At 42.1% G+C, this 18329-nt stretch overlaps 1 protein-coding gene across 1 annotated transcript; it reads right to left on the bottom strand.

Moving 5' to 3' along the window:
• Positions 1–1016: 1016 nt before the first annotated feature.
• wbp1 (WW domain binding protein 1) lies at positions 1017–12814 on the bottom strand. The gene is made up of 4 exons (XM_046316923.1): positions 12343–12814; positions 7052–7154; positions 6638–6805; positions 1017–3649 (listed from the first exon to the last, which is right to left on the bottom strand). Exons 1-4 carry the CDS (start codon positions 12403–12405, stop codon positions 3147–3149), a joined length of 837 nt encoding a protein of 278 aa, XP_046172879.1. The 5' UTR covers positions 12406–12814; the 3' UTR covers positions 1017–3146.
• Positions 12815–18329: the final 5515 nt, after the last annotated feature.

The following is an 18329-nucleotide window of genomic DNA, read 5'->3' as shown; positions in this document are numbered from 1 at the left end:
AATACATGTCAGACGCTTACACTTCAGACTCCATTTGTATAAAGGACGACTCTGGACTACCAGGGGGGGGAAAATACATGCACAAACATTTTTTCCATCTTCACAAAGCATAGGTCTGAAATAACCACCTACTCATCAAATACAGAAGCCTAAAACACATCTAGTCTACCTGTACCAAACTTCAACTGACTGTAGTAAGGCATTTCCCTATGCCTCAGAATGACCTCTAAACGGAGTCTGTTCATAGGCCTTCTGCAGCTCGATCCTCATGTCTGTTCCCTAGCAACCTACCAAGGCAGCTTAAGGTGTCTTATCAAAAACATGTCCTAATGTGAGAATGAGAACAGGAGTGTGTGTGCATGACTATGCACTATGACTTTTAAAACGTTACTTCTACAGCATCAAGGCTTCACACTGTTGAAGACATAGACAACTTAGATGTAGGAACTTACATTTGAGCCAGTTTGCTACAGCAGGAAAATAATCATGCAGCAACAGGAAATGTGAAAATATAATTCATGGACATTTTTGTAGGGGTTGATACAATCATTTCTGAAATTTCAAAGTGAAAATGACATAACAGCAGAATCCTTTTTAAGTCTCAAATACACGAGAGGGAAAAACAAAAAGTACCACTGCTCTTTATTAAGCTTTACGTATCTGCCTCAAGGCATTTTTCCCCAGAGCTTTTGTATTTTTAATTTGCACCCTTCTGTAGACATTGCTCCACTCCACCCAGTACGATGCATCGAATGGGGTTGGAGTCGAGGGAAAATAAACGTGTCACCAAATATAACAATGTGCATTTCATAAGTATTCTATTAAAGTTTATAGTACAAAAGAAGGCCTTAAGGCTGATACATAAAGCTTAACAAAGAGCAGTGATATTAGCCAGCACAGTGATACTAGCCAGAGCAGTGTGCAGGTTTCTTATTTTTCCTCAACTGTTACCATGCACCTGCAACAAAGATAACTCGCATGTTTGAGTGCCTTTTGAATTTTAAAAATCGCAAATGCAACAAATGTCCTGAATTGCAGGAAAGTTATCCTGCAACAGAGTGATCAAATTAAGATCCTACATATTTATGGATAGATATTCAGAATAAATCTGTGTCAATTTCCTTTTTCATTAGATGTTAATAAAACAGTGCATCAGTCCATAACCTAATTGATCAGTGCTGTATGAAGGCAAATCAATACCCTAAATAATCAAACATCACTGCCATTTAACCCCCCCCCCCTTGCTTCTTCTTCAAGGTGGAACTGCACAGTAAGATCACATGCACTCCACACCCGATTCTACAACTCCGCGTCGGCAAGCGACGCACAACACTGAGGTACATGCAGTCTATCTGTGTGCAGCTATGCTAACACTACACACACAGCAAAGCCACCCCCACTGAATGGAAAACACCACCACAAATCTCCACAAATCTCTAGCATTGCTCCTACAGGGTTCACACCACCGCAAGCCAAGGGTGTACGCAACAGCACACTGCAGGCCCAGTGCAGTAATAACATGATGAAACTAGGTACAGGGTGTCTATACTTAAAACCTTAGTTCACTCAGTCCGAGCCCCACACGACCAGGAGACTCGTGGTGAAGCTGCGTCACTATCAGGCTCTGGCTGGATCAAAACAGCAACCGCCGATTCATCCGTGCCAGCTTGGGGCCAATGGCCTAGGAGTGTGTCGCTATATGTTGTAGACACAACAAATCAGAACACACTACCTACACACAAAAACAAAATGACTCATGCCTTCCATGCAATATCCTAGTGCATTGTTTATAAAAGTGGTCTAAAGCCTGGTGAATTGAGTGCATTTACACCAGGGGCCAGGGCACTTTGTGGCTACCCTAAATAAGACTCCTCCTCTACACATCCTATAAAACACACAATACACCCACAGCAGCACCTTGGTAGAGCTGTGTTGCTATTAATGTGGGTAATAGTGGCCTCAGCCAAAGCTGGTTTTAGAGAGAAGTAATACAATGACAAGATAATGATAAAGGAGCAAAGTACTAGAGAGCTGAACCTTCAGTATCCCTGGTAATATCACTGCCGGGCTGGGGGACACACAGTCGACCACCGCAAGGATTTTTATAGACACCAAGTTGCAGGCACAGCGATGGGATAATGTCACAGCTTACAGTCTTGAGTTCACTTGGCCACAGAGAGAACTTGGCCACACATCAAAATGTCTGTTCCAGTCCATTCAATACATTTCAGTCTGGCCAAGTGTTGACCGGAGAACTGGTGGAGTCACGAGGGTTGGGAAGTGGGGGGATTCAGGGGGAGGAGTCTGATGTTACTGGGACACAGTTCAGAGATGGAGAGCCTATAAGAGACAGGCACAGCTTCACTTCCCCTTCCCAGCCTCTTCTCTAGATGCAAATAGCCCTGCTGTCACTCCACGAAGAAACCAGGCACAGGCTAAGATGACTCAGGGGTGACATCACTTTGCAGCTGTCTCCTAGATTACACAGTACACACCCTTACAAAAACAAAACAAGTTCCTTTTGTCACAGTCCGTACACCTTGTTCAGTCCCCTCAGGTCAGGATTGGGTCTTGAAGCATTATTTTCCTGTTTTGACCCTTGTGTGCTGGGGCCTAGAAGCCTGTGGGTTGGTGACTGTTGCGGTATACTGTCCTGTCCCCACGTAGGTGAAATGTTAGAAGGACCAGAAGAAAATGTCCAGGCCAGACAGTGGGGGTGGGTAGATTTAGTCAATTCTGTGCCAGCGTCAACACCTCTTCTTACCACCTGGTGGTCTCTAGAGGTTTTAGCCCCTCCCCCATCCAGGAAGACTTAACATTCTTCCTCATCATCCCCATGTTAAGAACTAAACAAAGCAGAGGGACCATGGGTATTAAACAATTAAGCCTTTAGCCACACGGAAAAAATCATATTTCTCAAATAAGAGCTTTTCTTTTTGTCATCTTCATTATATGGATCATAACTGAGAAGGATGTTAAACAACAGGACAACCTGGTTAATTTGGTGAGTTATTGTGGGGCATTTCATTTGCTGGTGGTGTCTGAGTTATTGTTATGATGACAATGACAAGAGCTCTCCTGGGTCTCCCTCCCTAAAGCACAGATCGGGCAGCAACAGCAGCCTCTGGGATGGTAGGTGGTGGAGCTCAGACCAGGCGGTCTCCGGTGCTGGTGGTCTGACCCTGAGGTTGGGGCTCAGGGGTTCTCGCTTTGTGTCTGAGGGTGTGGTGGTGATCAGAGGCAGAGCAGCAGTCCCCCGTGGCCCCCTGACACACCAGCTCCTCGTCCTCCTCCGGCCCAGAGCCCTCATCTAGTTGGCAAATACACACCTCAATCCCTGAGTCGCCCGTCACGTGCCTGCGCCGGGTCAGCAGCTCCTCCAATGGGCCTTCAGGGTCCACCTCCACTGGTCGCTCTGATTGGCTGGGCACAGACGCGGCTTCTTGGTCTGATGATGAATTGGCGGGCTGCTCCTCTCTTGGCGCGTCCTCTGTTGAGGGCTCCAGCATCAAGACCACTTCTGATTGGATGGAGGGCAGCATGATGGCAGTGGTGGTCTCTGGGGGAATCTCGGAGTAAGGCGGAGGGGGAGTCGGGGGATGACCCACCACCTCTTCATAGTCAGGAAGCTTGCAGTCTGTCCAGAACCCTTGGTGTAAATAAACAAACACACAGGAGTCAACCATCTTAACCCTTTACACTCATACCCATATACGGTTTGAAAATTGCAGATTTGGGCACCAATACCGCCTGAATTGGAATGAAGTGGCTGTACAGTAATATGCTATAAATGACGTCAGAGCTCAGGCTTCACGGCGCTGTATAGGTTTTCACTGACCGCTGTTCTGAAACTTGAGCACAGCACATGACAAGTTGCCCCCATCCCTCCTGCAAATTGGGCAACTTCTGCAACATTTTTAGTTGTTTGAGGGAAAAGCTGTAAATTAAAAAGGACTCTATTTTGAAAGATGAAACGTTGATTATAATAAATACCGTTTCGAAGTCATACAATCAAGCCAAACAGCCATGAGTCCAAATGCGAACTTCACATTTCCATATCATATACCGTGTCAACGTCTCTGATCACTATGTTTGATGTACAAGATGACATGGGGTCATACCCTGGATTGTTCTGAACAGAATGAGCCCGTTTGTCTATTGTGAAGAAACTTTGCAGCAGAACATGCACGACTCATTTCTATGCGTAACAAAATTACGATCCGTTTCTCTGAATTGCCCTGTCAAAGCCTGACACTAAGATCGTATTTTATAACTTAGCTTGTAGTGTTTTCAGTATACCAAAACTTCCGTACTTTTTCGATAGTAGAACATGAAAAATGGTTCGGTACTAGAAATATTTATTTTTTCCGGTACTTCTGTCAAACGTGTCAAGCCTATATCAGCGCAGCCAACCCCTTATTATAGTGCGCACCGTGCCTGCTCCACTTCATTGCTAGCCTGCACTGGGAGTCTGGAGTGCATCATGTTAGCTCCCTGCTCATGCTCCACAGAAGTTAACATGCTTGAATAATGTGACACAGCATGTAGAAACTTAATTACTGTTCGCAAAACAATGTCCATACAGACTACAACCCTTTACAATGGACGAAGATACCAGTAGTTTCCAGCTTTGTAGGCCATCTTTCCTTGCTAGCTGACGGCTAAAAATCAATTAATTACCATAGTACTTTGTCATAATATGCAAACCATAATGCAACATATGCTGATTGCCACCAAACACTTAATTCGTTCACTTATTCGGTCGCTCTCACAAAGATGACCTATTGCCTCAGAGAACTGACTGTGTTCCGACAGGTCTCCCCCCTCTTGCCTCGCGAATTACGTCATTGCTAGCTAAAGAGGCAGCACACAGTTTTATAAAAGAAGCCACATCTAGGCAAATGTTGTTTATCAGTACAGCTTGTCAACTGTAGCCCCATGAAATCAGCCAAAACAAGCTCAATAACTCAATGCATGCAAACTCCTATTGAATAGAAATGAACCTGTATTGTGGATAGTCCTAGGCTAAATCTTGATGTACCTAGTTTATCACTAGAGATTAACCATTCAAATAAATTATTCCCATTATATCGTAGATTGGTAAAAATTCAAATTGACTGTATAATTGATTCATTAAGGCATACACGGACGTCTAAAAAATGTTGACATAATTAAGTGCAACTGCAATGATTTTAAACTCAAAAGATGCACAACGATTGAACAGAGCTGTAGCTGTAGGTCTGGATCAAGTGCCATTCCGTGGCTTTGGCTAATATGCCTTTTTTTGCTGTGCTATCGTTTTGGTATTGGGAATTATGATGCTATCGAGTATTGCGATACTAAACCTAATATCCAAGTAAAAATTCTGATATTGTGACAACCCTATAAACTTGTTGGTAACAGAAGAAGCTTTCAAATGATGCTCACCTGACCCGATTGTGATTTATAAAAAATGGGCCATTTTTGGATTGCGTGAAAAGTAATTGTGTGATGGCAGGGATGCAGTATTCTAAACAACTAGAAGTGTGCTTGCTCTAGTTCAACGGCACAGCTAGGAGCAAAACATATATAACTTTAGTTGAAGACTCTTCTTTGAGTCAAAAAGTGCATTGAAATTACCTAGGAACTGTTCACACTTTGGAGAGGTGTGGCCACATGGAGACACCAGTTAATCCTCTCACTCAAATCCTTGTCATTTTGTTTGTCTGTTGCAGCCACCCCACATTTTCCAGGAATATTTTTATCACTTTACTGAATGAATCCAGAGTATTTTCAGATTTCATTATCAACAAATGCAGCAACAAAAACAAACAGTGTGTCACGCCTTGGTCATTGTATTTAGTGTTTTTGTTATATGTTTGGGTAGGCCAGGGTGTGACATGGGTTTATATGTTGTATTCGTATTGGGGTTTGTATTATTTGGGATTGCGGCTGATTAGGGGTGTGTCTAGTTAGGCTTGGCTGCCTGAGGCGATTCTCAATCAGAGTCAGGTGCTTGTCGTTGTCTCTGATTGAGAACCGTATTTAGACAGCCTGACTTTCGCTTTGTATTTTGTGGGTGTTTGTTCCTGTCTCTGTGTTGTAGTCACCAGATAGGCTGTAATTAGTTTCACGTTTCGTTTGTTGTTTTCTTATATCAGTTATTTCATGTACCGTTTTCATTCATTAAAGTCATGAGTAACCTACACGCTGCATTTCGGTCTGACTCTCTTCTTACAACAGACGAACGTCGTTACACAGTGAATATCAAAATGCACATAAAATCAACAGTATCATGTTTGGATTCAGTCTGTTTTCAGGTGATCTGTTGTGTCCTCAACTTCGGTCTAATCATTTTCCGTAATCTCCAAACTGTTCCCTTTCAAATGCTACTATAAATTTAGCCCTAATCATTTAGGCCAATTCGCACAAGTGTAAAGGGTTAACACGGTCTAGATAGGGTTATCTGGTATTGAACTAAATAACTAATTGTCAGGCATGGTTCTGAATCTGCTAAGAACCATCTCCAAGCCACTAGGCCTAATTACTCTAAACAGTTGACTCAGGGACAAGTGGTAGTCATTTCAGGGATGTAATAGGTGCAGATGGGGGGGGTGGGGTCATGCAATAAGTAGCCAGTTGGGGCTGAGAGACTCACTCAGGTTGAGGGGAGGAGGGGAAATGAAGGAGCTAGAAGCACCCTGGTAGGCCATAAGGCTGATTTCGCGCTGGCGCTGCTCCTGCTGCAGCCGCATCTTGACCCGGCGGTGACGGTAGGCACAGCAGCAACTCAGCATTATGATGAGGGTCCACACCAGCCAGAACCCTGCAAAAAAATAATGTAGATACATCCAATCAACCCATTTTGGCCAATGCTAATTTGTTTCAGCGCCATTGATTTCAGCATTACTACATGATTATTTGTCAAATTGGAGTGACTCAATGAAAGTGACAAATTCAGAGATTCCCACAATGAAGAATATATCATGTAAAAATCGGAGGAAAATACATATCGGGAAGAGGGACAGTGGTGCTAGAAAGGCAAGGATAGTAGAGGACACTCAGAACATACACCATAGCTCGTAGTAGTAGGTGCAGCACTCAGTCTCACCGCAGCAGTACCCCATCTCACACCGGTATTGCTCATTGTTCACTCCAAAACAGAACTCCTTACCCTAAACACAAACACACAGGCATGCTATTCAGTGACATCTCTCACACACACACACAACTGGGAGAAAATCTCAGGATTATGCAAACATGCTCAGCTGTTTGACAAAGTTACATTGGCATTTTTTGCACAAAATACTAACAAGCAAGCCTGCAAAGTCACAAACCCACTTTCACTGTGGATGAACATTCAAATAGCATTCAATGCGTTGAAAATCAAATGAGAAAAATAGTGCATTCTGAAAGTATTCAGACCCCTTCCATTTCTCCACATTACAGCCTTATGCTCAAATGGATTCATTCAAATCCTCAATCCACACACAGTATCACATCCGGCCGTGATTGGGAGTCCCATAGTGAAGTGCACAATTGGCCCAGCGTTGCCCGGGTTTGGCCATCATTGTAAATAAGAATTTGTTCTTAACTGACTTGCCTAGTTAAATTTTAAAAATTGAATAAAATGTGAACACAGGTTTAGACATTTTGGCAAATAAAATAAATACATCGGAAATACCTCATTTACATAAGTATTCAGACCCTTTGTTATGAGTCTCGAAATTGAGCTCAGGCGCATCCTGTTTCCATTGATCATCCTTTTTCTACAACTTGGGAGTCCACCAGTAGTAAATTAAATTGATTGGACATGATTTGAAAAGGCACACACCTGTCTATACAAGGTTCCACAGTTCACAGTGCATGTAGCACTCCACCAATCAGGCCTTTATGGTAGAGTGGCCAGACGGAAACCACTCCTTAGTAAAAATGCACGACAGCCTGCTTGGAGTTTGCCAAAAGGCACCTAAAGGACTCTGACCATGAGAAACAATTCTCTGGTCTGATGAAACCAAGATTGAACTCGTCGGCCTGACTGCCAAGTGTCACGTCTGGAGGAAACACGGCACCATCCCCACGGTGAAGCATGGTGGTGGCAGCGTCATGCTGTGGGGATGTTTTTCAGCGGCAGGGACTGAGAGACTAGTCAGGATCGAGGGAAAGATGAACAGCAAAGTAGAGATCCCTGATGAAAACCTGCTCCAGAGCACTCAGTACCTCAGACTGGGACGGAGTTTCACCTTTCAACAGGACAACGACCCTAAGCACACAGCCAAAACACAGAAGTGGCTTCGGGACAAGTCTCTGAATGTCCTTGAAATGGCCCAACCAGAGCCCGGACTTGAAACCGATCGAACATCTCTGGAGATCTCTGGAGCTCTCTCTTAAAATAGCTGTGTAGCGACGCTCCCCATCAAACCTGACAGAACTTGAGATTATCATCTGCAGACTTTGTTGGTTTAAAAAAAAAAAGGGGGAATATTACAGTCGAGGCTAAAGGACCATCTTAAAAGTGCCATCAGCAGAACCTGGTGTTTACAGGATTTAATCCATTAAAGCTGCAATAATGTTATTTTTGGAGAACTGAAAAATCACATAGAAAAGTGAGTTATAGATCTGTCATTCTCATTGAAAGCAAGCCTAAGAAGTGGTAGATCTGTTAAGTGCGCTATTTCTATGCTTCCCGTTGTTTTTTCCCCCATCCCACTTTTGTACACCAGCTTCAAACAGTTGGAAATACAATATTTGTTGTGAAATATATATTTTCCATAGCAGATTAGATGGCACAATTATTCTCTACACTATACTTGCTTGTTGTTACAAACTAAAATTACTGTAGGCAAACTATACGATTTCTGCATAGTGCACCTTAATGCCAACTTTGTCCCCCCCACAACAATTACATTTTGATACTTTATTTTGAAGGTGTTATGTAAAAATTACAAGATCATAAATTGGCCTATGATCTTCAGTGTTTCCCCTAGGATATTTTTCAGCAGCGGTGGGAAAGGTAGGGGTGGGTTCTTTGCTGGGGGAGATTTTTAATAGAATGACTGACAAGGTGACTTCTTGTGACTTAAACATCAACATTCTACTCTCAAAATGTCATTACGTTGACACCATCTGAAATAACTGATGCGCACCATTAGCACTGTAGGGAGATGAGGCAAAAGCGATGGCTCTCATTTGCGCCACTGCTCACCGGTTTCTACAAATATACATTGTAACTTTCCACTTTTTATTAAGTTAGACCTAACATTCAATACCTTTCTATCCATATGAACGGTGGGTTCCTTTACCTCTCATGAAAGGTATAATTGCCCTTAGATGTTATACATATTTAATCCTATTACAATTATGTTTATTTGTTCACATACAGATCCATTTTTTAAAAATAATTTCTTATCCAAATGACATACAGTGCCTTCGGAAAGTATTTAGACCCCTTGACATTTTCCACATTTAGTTATGTTACAGCCTTATTCTAAAATGTATTAAATTGTTTTCCCCCCACATCTAAACACAATACCCCATAATGACAAAGCAAAAAAAGTTTAACATTTTGCTAATTACAAATAAACTGAAATGTCATTTACATAAGTATTCAGACCCAGCATGATGCTACCATCACCCTGCTTCACCATAAGGATGGTGCCAGGTTTCCTCCAGACATGACACTTGGCATTCAGGCCAAAGAGTTCAATCTTGGTTTCATCAGACTAGATAATCTTGTTTCTCATGGTCATGGTCTTTAGGTGCCTTTCGGCAAACCCCAAGTTTAGAGTGCTGCAGCGATGGTTGTGCTTCTGGAAGGTTCTCCCATCTCCACAGAGGAACTCTGGAGCTCTGTCAGAGTGACCATCGGGTTCTTGGTCAACTCATTAACCAAGGCCCTTCTCCCCGATTGCCCAGTTTGGCCAGCTCTAGGAAGAGTCTTGGTGGTTCCAAACTTCTTCCATTTAAGAACGGTGGAGGTCACGTGTGTTCTTGGGGACCTTCAATGCTGCAGAAATGTTTGGTACCCTTCCCCAGATCTGGGCCACAACACAAGCCTGTCTCGGATCTCTATGGACAATTCCTTCGACTTCAATGGCTTGGTTTTTGCTCTGACATGCACTGTCAACTGTGGGACCTTATATAGACAGATGTGTGCCTTTCTAAATCCTCTCCAATCAATTGAATTTACCACAGCTGGATCTCAAATCAAGTTGTAGAAACATCAAGGATGATCAATGGAAACACTGGAGCTCAATTCTGAGTCTCATAGCAAAAGGGTCTGAATGTAAATGTATTTAATAAATTGGCAAGAAAATTCTAAAAATCAGTTTTTGCTTTGTCATTATGGGGTACCATTTGTAGATTGGAGGAAAAACATACTTAATCCCTTGTAAAATAAGGCTGTAACAAAATGTGGAAAAAGTCAAGGTGTCGGAATAATTTACTAAGGCACTGTACCTGTAAAACCACTTGATGTTAAGTCACAGACCTCGCTCTTTCATAGTACACCCATTATAATTTCCATTGCACTGATTTCATGAATATTTACAATTGTTGTCATTTTTTCAATAACTCACTGTCCACGAGCTATAACCCGTCTTAAGGGTACACCTTTTCTTTTTTTCCACATTTCTCAATTCTTTTTTATTTTATTTTATTTTTAACAGATATTTATACTTTTACAGCTGTGGTTATTTGTTCACGTACAGATCAACATTTCTGTAGCTCTATATGAAGATGGTTTTGAAATCTGAAGCCGAAAAATATTTTCAATATTGCACATATTTAACATCATGTATATACCACTAGGTGGAGCCATTGACCACAACACCTCTTACCCTGTGGACCTACTTGTATTGACAGACACCTCTCACTGGCACCACCAGCTGATTGTCTTCCCTAATCCCCATGTACTTGTCCATTCCGTCTGTCATTGTTGTGATGAAGGCCGAAATGTAAATATTTTATTAGTAGTTTAAATAAAATTACATTTTTTTTGCGTTCAGCAAGTGTTAGTTGTATAGGGTGGAGAGTTGATTGAATGAGCTATAATTACTTGTCAGAGGAATGATTAAACATTATGGTATTGTCCAAATTGGGAATTTAGCCAAGACACCAGGGTAGGAACCTATTCTCTCACGAGAAGTAGGCCTACCATGTTAAGCTATTCAATAACCAGAGCCAAGACACCCATTTCTTGCCCCTTCTGAAAAACTACATCTTCCACAGGAATGTCATGGGCACAACACCTAAAACATATGCACTTGTGGAGATCAAAGCTTGTAGAGACTGGTGTAAGCAGTTTGAAACTTCCACCTAGCCATTAAGAGGGCAAGTTGGAGGAACTGACCTAACATCAAGTGGTTTAACACATAGGTCATTTGGATGAGAAACTATTGAAAATTAAATCTGTATGCGAACAAATAACCACAGCTATAAACAGGATAAATTGCTTTTTTTAAATTAAGGAAAATAATTTTGGAAAAAATAAAAGTATGAGAGGTAAAGGAACCCACCACACTTGTCTGTAGATCATATGGATAGGGAGGTATTAACATTTAGAACTATCTAAAAACAAATGCAAATAAATAAATAAAAAAATAATATTTAAAAAAATAAAATTCAAATATAAGGAAAGTGGTGAACTGGAAATATCATTAATACAGCATGGATGGGGGGGGGGGTAAATATAACACTCTTAGTAACTAAAAGGTAATCTCAACAAAATATTGGGCCTTCAGCTACTGGAGGCCCGATGCAGTGTGCATAATCTTTATATTAGGTCTAATTCTCATGACTTGGAACACAATGTATATTTTTTTACTTTCACGCAATCACCGGTATTGTACTTTTACTAAGGTCCCCTACACCACCCGAGCACAAGAAAATAGCATATTTTCTAATTTTCCCCCCTCTTAAAGAAAAACCCAACTCTCGGTAAAAACAAAGTGTGAACCTTCTTCTCTACCATCATCTGATTCAGACTGTCATCATCCTAGGAACAAATGAGCAAATTCAAAATATCGAAAGCAAAAAAAAAGGTATACTGCGGTGCTCTACCGGAAAAAAAATAACCGAACGTTAGGGTAGCTAGCTATTGTTGGTTTATCAATCGTACCAATAGTTTCAAAACTTCGGATAATATCGTAAGTATTTCAAGCTATAAACATAGTAGCTATAAATATATCAACAAACACACGATTTGCCCAAACTGACGTCACCCAAAGTTGGAGTTGCTAGCGAGCCATGCCCAAGTTCCTTTGTGGGGAAACAAAAAGGCACAATAGAAGGCCTACTTCCAGCTGCGATCCACGGGCTTGGTTAAAAGAACTTACCGCGGAATGAACGCAAACTGCAGCTTACCTGTACCAAACAGGTCCCGGTGCAAAGCAGACCTACAATGGATCCCAGTGTTTTCTGTGGCATCTTTCTGGGTTGTTGGCCAACAACACGACGGGAATCATATAGCAGGTGATCCACAACTTGTGAAATGAACAGCTAATTCAAACCGTTACGTACGTGACATGTTTTGTCTCTGTCGGAAGGCGTTCAGTGACTCAAATCTAAAACAGAAACAGAGATGTTGCACTAGCCACTGGATGGCGGTGTTGTCATACAACTGGAGAAGTCTTTTTGTGCAACTTGTAAAGTGGCACTCCTGTCTCCTTTTCATCGGATTTACTTAAAAGGTGTGTGTAACAAAATGAACAGCTCAATAGGTGGTCCATGACATATTGACATATATATCATATTGGGAAAAAGGCTAATGACATTACGACTTCCCACCAAATCAACTCCTTCAATGCCCTACTTCACATGTCCAACTCATTCCACAGAGGGCCAAGTGTGTGTGTTTTTTTTTCTCCCCATTGTACTTGATTGATGAATTAGGGTCACTAATTAGTAAGGAACTCACCTGGTTTTCTAGGCCTTGATTTAAATGGACAAACCAAAAACCTGCAGACACTCTGCTCACCATGGAATGCGTTTGAAAACTCTGCCCAACTCCTTGAAGTTTTCAATGGTCAAAAAAAACTAAGCAATTTTGCTTAAAACATATATTTGTTTACCCTTTAATGTGTGTACTTTACTGCTGTAATATAAGTTTAACAGGAAAAAAATAAAGGGAACACTAAAATAACATCCTAGATCTGAATGAATGAAATATTCGTATTAAATACTTTTTCCTTTACATAGTTGAATGTGCTGACAACAAAATCACACAAAAATGATCAATGGAAATCAAATTTATCAACCCATAGAGGTCTGGATTTGGAGTCGCACTCAAAATTAAAGTGGAAAAACACACTACAGGCTGATCCAACTTTGATGTAATGTCCTTAAAACAAGTAAAAATGAGGCTCAGTAGTGTGTGTGGCTGTACGTGCCACGTGCCTGTATGACCTCCCTACAATGCCTGGGCATTCTCCTGATGAGGTGGCGGATGGTCTCCTGAGGGATCACCTCCCAGACCTGGACTAAAGCATCCGCCAACTCCTGGACAGTCTGGTGCAACGTGGCGTGGTGGATGGAGCGAGACATGATGTCCAAGATGTGCTCAATTGGATTCAGGTCTGGGGAACGGGCTGGCCAGTCCATAGCATCAATGCCTTCCTCTTGCAGGAACTGCTGACACACTCCAGCCACATGAGGTCTAGCATTGTCTTTCATTAGGAGGAACCCAGGGCCGCACCAGCATATGGTCTCACAAGGGGTCTGAGGATCTCATCTCGGTACCTAATAGCAGTCAGGCTACCTCTGGTGAGCACATGGAGGGCTGTGCAGCCCCCCAAAGAAATGCCACCCCACACCATGACTGACCCACCGCCAAACCGGTCATGCTGGTGGATGTTGCAGGCAGCAGAACGTTCTCCACGGCGTCTCCAGACTGTCTGTCACATGTGCTCAGTGTGAACCTGCTTTCATATGTGAAGAGCACAGGGCGCCAGTGGCGAATTTGCCAATCTTGGTGTTCTCTGGCAAATGCCAAATGTCCTGCATGGTGTTGGGCTGTAAGCACAACCCCCACATGTGGACGTCGGGCCCTCATAGAGTCTGTTTCTGACCGTTTGAGCAGACACATGCACATTTGTGGCTTGCTGGAGGTCATTTTGCAGGGCTCTAGCAGTGGTCCTCCTTGCACAAAGGCGGAGGTAGCGGTCCTGCTGCTGGGTTGTTGCCCTCCTACGGCCTCCTCCACATCTCCTGATGTACTGGCCTGTCTCCTGGTAGCGCCTCCATGCTCTGGACACTACGCTGACTGACACAGCAAACCTTCTTGCCACAGCTCGCATTGATGTGCCATCCTGGATGGGCTGCACTACCTGAGCCACTTGTGTGGGTTGTAGACTCCGTCTCATGCTACCACTAGAGTAAAAGCACCGCCAGCATTCAAAAGTGACCAAAACATCAGCCAGGAAGCATAGGAACTGAGAAGTGGTCTGTGGTCACCACCTGCAGAACCACTCCTTTATTGGGGGTGTCTTGCTAATTGCCTATAATTTCCACCTGTTGTCTATTCCATTTGCACAACAGCATGTGAAATTTATTATCAATCAGTGTTGCTTCCTAAGTGGACAGTTTGATTTCACAGAAGTGTGATTGACTTGGAGTTACATTGTGTTGTTTAAGTGTTCCCTTTATTTTTTTGAGCAGTGTATCTACTGGTAGTAAAGTTCATGGTTTTCAGACAAGCAAAAATATTAGCAAATTGATATGGGGAAAAAAATCCCCAAATTTTAGCGTTACCTGTAGACCAAGGGTAAGCAACTTGGAAAACCAGGTGTGTTGAATTTAGGAAATCACTGAACTGATCAATTAGCACAGTTGATCAGGTGTGGCACCTAGTTGGAACAAACCCGAGAAGGGGGTAGCTGCCACTCAATATGGCGACCGGAGTATGGGCGAATGGGTGTGTCGAAAGGAAAGTAGTGGGCGTGCAAATATTGGGTGTGTTGAAAAGAAAGTAGTGGACATGTGGAAAGGAGTTGTTTAGGAGAGGCTCCAAGATGGCAGCTTGAGCACACATGTCCTACCAAGCTCTGCATACCAACTTTTGAAAGATAGCGAATGTGTATTATTTGGAACTACCAAATTACTACTTTGCTTGCTAAAAAAAACTGGTTATTGATGATTTAAGATTATATTTTCCAAAATCTCACAGCGCACTGACAGAAGAGAAATCTTATGGCTACCTCCTCAGCTAGCAATGCTCAGGCATCATCCAATGTCTTTACACAGGAGACAAATGCTTTGATTGACAACTGCCACAACTATACTGGTCTGACAGACTCTATGACACTTGCCGTGTCAGATTTTTCCTTCTTTGCCTATAACCAAGCAAACCTCCAGCTTCCAAGAAAGGCATGTTTGAACTGGGCCCAGATGTCGCTGCCAATAATGATGTTATCGCCACTCTTTCCAGGCTCATCAATGCAAGGTCCAATGCCATAGAGAAAATGGTTGGCGGAAACGCAATGAGTATCGAGGGCTTAAAAAAACAGCTGACTTTGCATGCATGGAAATAAAGAACGTTAAGAAGGAGGTCGCCCACATTGAAAAGTGTGTCAAAAGGAGGAGAGAAAGATGGACTTGTGCCAAAGAAGAATTGCGGAACTCGAAAGCTATTCCAGATGGTGGAATCTGAGACTGTATAGAGTTCGAGGCAGATGGGGAGAACGTGCGGCAAGAGACCATTGTAGTCTACCAAGCTATCCTACCTGTGGAGAAGGCTAAGCTAGCAGATGTTCTCGACACTGTACATCGCCTCGGCACGAGAAGGCAGGGTGACTCCAAGCCCAGAGGTGTCATTCTCCAGTTCACATCACGGATCTACAGGGATGCCATTTGGAAAGCAGCCAAGAAATCTACTTTCCTACGCGATAACAACCTGTGGTTTGCTGAAGACCTCTCGAAAGCAGACAGAGAAAGGAGAGAGAAACTGGCCAGCTGTGGAAAAAGCATGAAAAAAAGTGAAAGCGGCTTACTTCCTCGGAGGGTGCGCTTTCATCAACTGATCCCAAATCAACCTTACTCCTTGGGAACTGTCATAGGCTACCTAGATAGCTACCTCTGATGTGAGCAGATCCCACTCCCGGCTCTAAGGTGATATAACCTTCATTCTAACTGCACAGGACTACTGGAGAAATGGATATTTACTATTTTATTTGTTCTCTCACTTCTGATATTTTTACCTGCAGTATAGTCAGTGAGCAAGCTCTTTGTTGTTTCTTGTTCTGGCGGTTAGCTTTGTTATGCTAAACTACTCTCACTCAATCATTTATATATATATGGTGTGCAACGCTTGTTTCCTTTCATTCTTATTTGATTTGCGATTGTTGTTTAGCTCGTTGTACTTTGTTCAAAATTCCACTTTGTCGTTGTCTATAGTTTCACTCAATGCTAGGGGGTTAAGAAATAATGTAAAGTGCAAAGCCTTATTTTTATTTGCCAAACAGCTTAAAACAGATTTGTTTTTTTCAAGAGTCTCATTCAGTTGCTACCGACATCAACTTCTGGAGATCTCAGTGGGGTAATGATGTATGCTGCCCTACCAAGCGAAAAGGCAGTAACTGCTCATAGCGTGGAATTGAGAAAAATGGCTTTTATTTACCTTGGTTTCACAATAACTTTAGGCAGTTACTGCTAACATGACCCCCATTTTCTCCAAAACACAGTACAATAGAGGCATGATACTTGTCCAGATGATTAAGCATGTGTTTATTGTAGCAAAAATTACAACTCATTTTTGACCAAATGAGTAGTTACTGCCTTTTTGCTTGGTTAGGGCATTATGTCTCTCTCATGGTTCTGAACTCTCTGCTGGAGTTACCACTCTAAAGAATAATTTCAATGGAAGTATTTTGCACTCTGACTCTGACCCTTCTGGTCACTTTCTTTGTCTTGTTATCAACTGTAACAACATCATCATTATTATTGCCAACATTTGTGGTTACAATTCCAAACTTCAAAATGATCACTTACTTGAATCCTTAGAAAAGTGTATTCTCCATTGGCTAACCAAATTCCTTAATGCTTTACTTATAGTAGGTGGGGATTTTAATATTTCTACGAATAATTTAATTGATAGATGGCCTCTGGGAAAGTTCACTTCTATGAATACAAGTTTTAGGCAGTTTATGGAAAGGTTTGACATGATAGATAGAGGAGAGTAAAGCTTCCTAATGACAAGTCTTTCACTTGGAGTAATAAGGCATGCTCCAGACAATCACGCATAGATTTCTGGTTGGTGTCAAAATGTTTTGATTAACAGGGTATTTCTGTTAACATCCTGGCCACTCCCCTTACTGATCTGATAAAATAATTTAAATGTTGAAAGATAATGATGAAATTATTCACTCTGAAACCTTGTAATTGTATGAAATTGATTAGAATCATAAAATTATAATCTGATGATGTGTGTGGTTTTAGTCAGTAAAATTCTAATTAATGATGTGTGTAGTTTTAGTCAGAATTAGGGTAAAACAATATATCTGTACAATATATCTTTATAGTATCTTAGACACAGACTGTCTGAGCAAAGTTCGGTGCCGACCTGGCTAGGCCTCTGGGAGATTTGGGAGGGGCGGGGAGTACTTCTCACTGTCCCCCTAATCTTGGGGGAGGACAGGGAGTACTTCTCACGGTCTCCCTAATCTTTGTCGGCTGGGTAGTGATACAGTATGTGCGTAGGATACCTGCTGTTTGTGTGTATGTATGTGCGTAGGATACCTACTGTTTGTGTGGATATATGTGCGCAGCTATAAAATGGATGTTTTGTATTCTTGACTTGAGAACGTTCTCATGAATAAACTGTACAAACCTTTTGCATAAGCTGAGTCTTTGACTAATTATTATTAAACCTATGGTTTTACAAACCTTAGGGATTGGTCAAAGCTATTGATTGATTGTTATTATCATTGGGATTGAAAATTCTCCTGACAGCTTGGTCCTTTGAGCCGGATTTCAATACCTGTTCTGTCGTCCCATGGGAGCCCCCGAAAACCGTGCACGGAAGGATCAGAGATCCGTAAGTTAAAGACCTGACCTCTGTTAATTGAGGTTCCATTTCAGGCCGGTGGCAAACTGGTACACGACAGAAAACGGTGACGAAATCCAACCAACATTGAATTCTCAGCTGCAGGATAAGGTCAGTGATCTTTATCCAGTAGTTTGGGGTTATATTCTAAACTTACAAAAGCAAGCAAAATTAAAGCATTGATCAAGATAAATGTGAGGGAGGATTTTAATTGTAAAACTAACAGTAAGTAAGATTTGTATCGGGTATACCGTCCATATAATCTAATGTAGAGAGAGTTTAAGACAAAAGTATCTATGTTAGTGTTGGCGGC

Source organism: Oncorhynchus gorbuscha, linkage group LG20, assembly GCF_021184085.1.
Source record: "Oncorhynchus gorbuscha isolate QuinsamMale2020 ecotype Even-year linkage group LG20, OgorEven_v1.0, whole genome shotgun sequence".
In the NCBI taxonomy this organism is placed as follows: domain Eukaryota; kingdom Metazoa; phylum Chordata; class Actinopteri; order Salmoniformes; family Salmonidae; genus Oncorhynchus; species Oncorhynchus gorbuscha.
The sequence above is the reverse complement of the archived record's forward strand: the minus strand, read 5'-3'. Positions and strand labels throughout refer to the sequence as shown.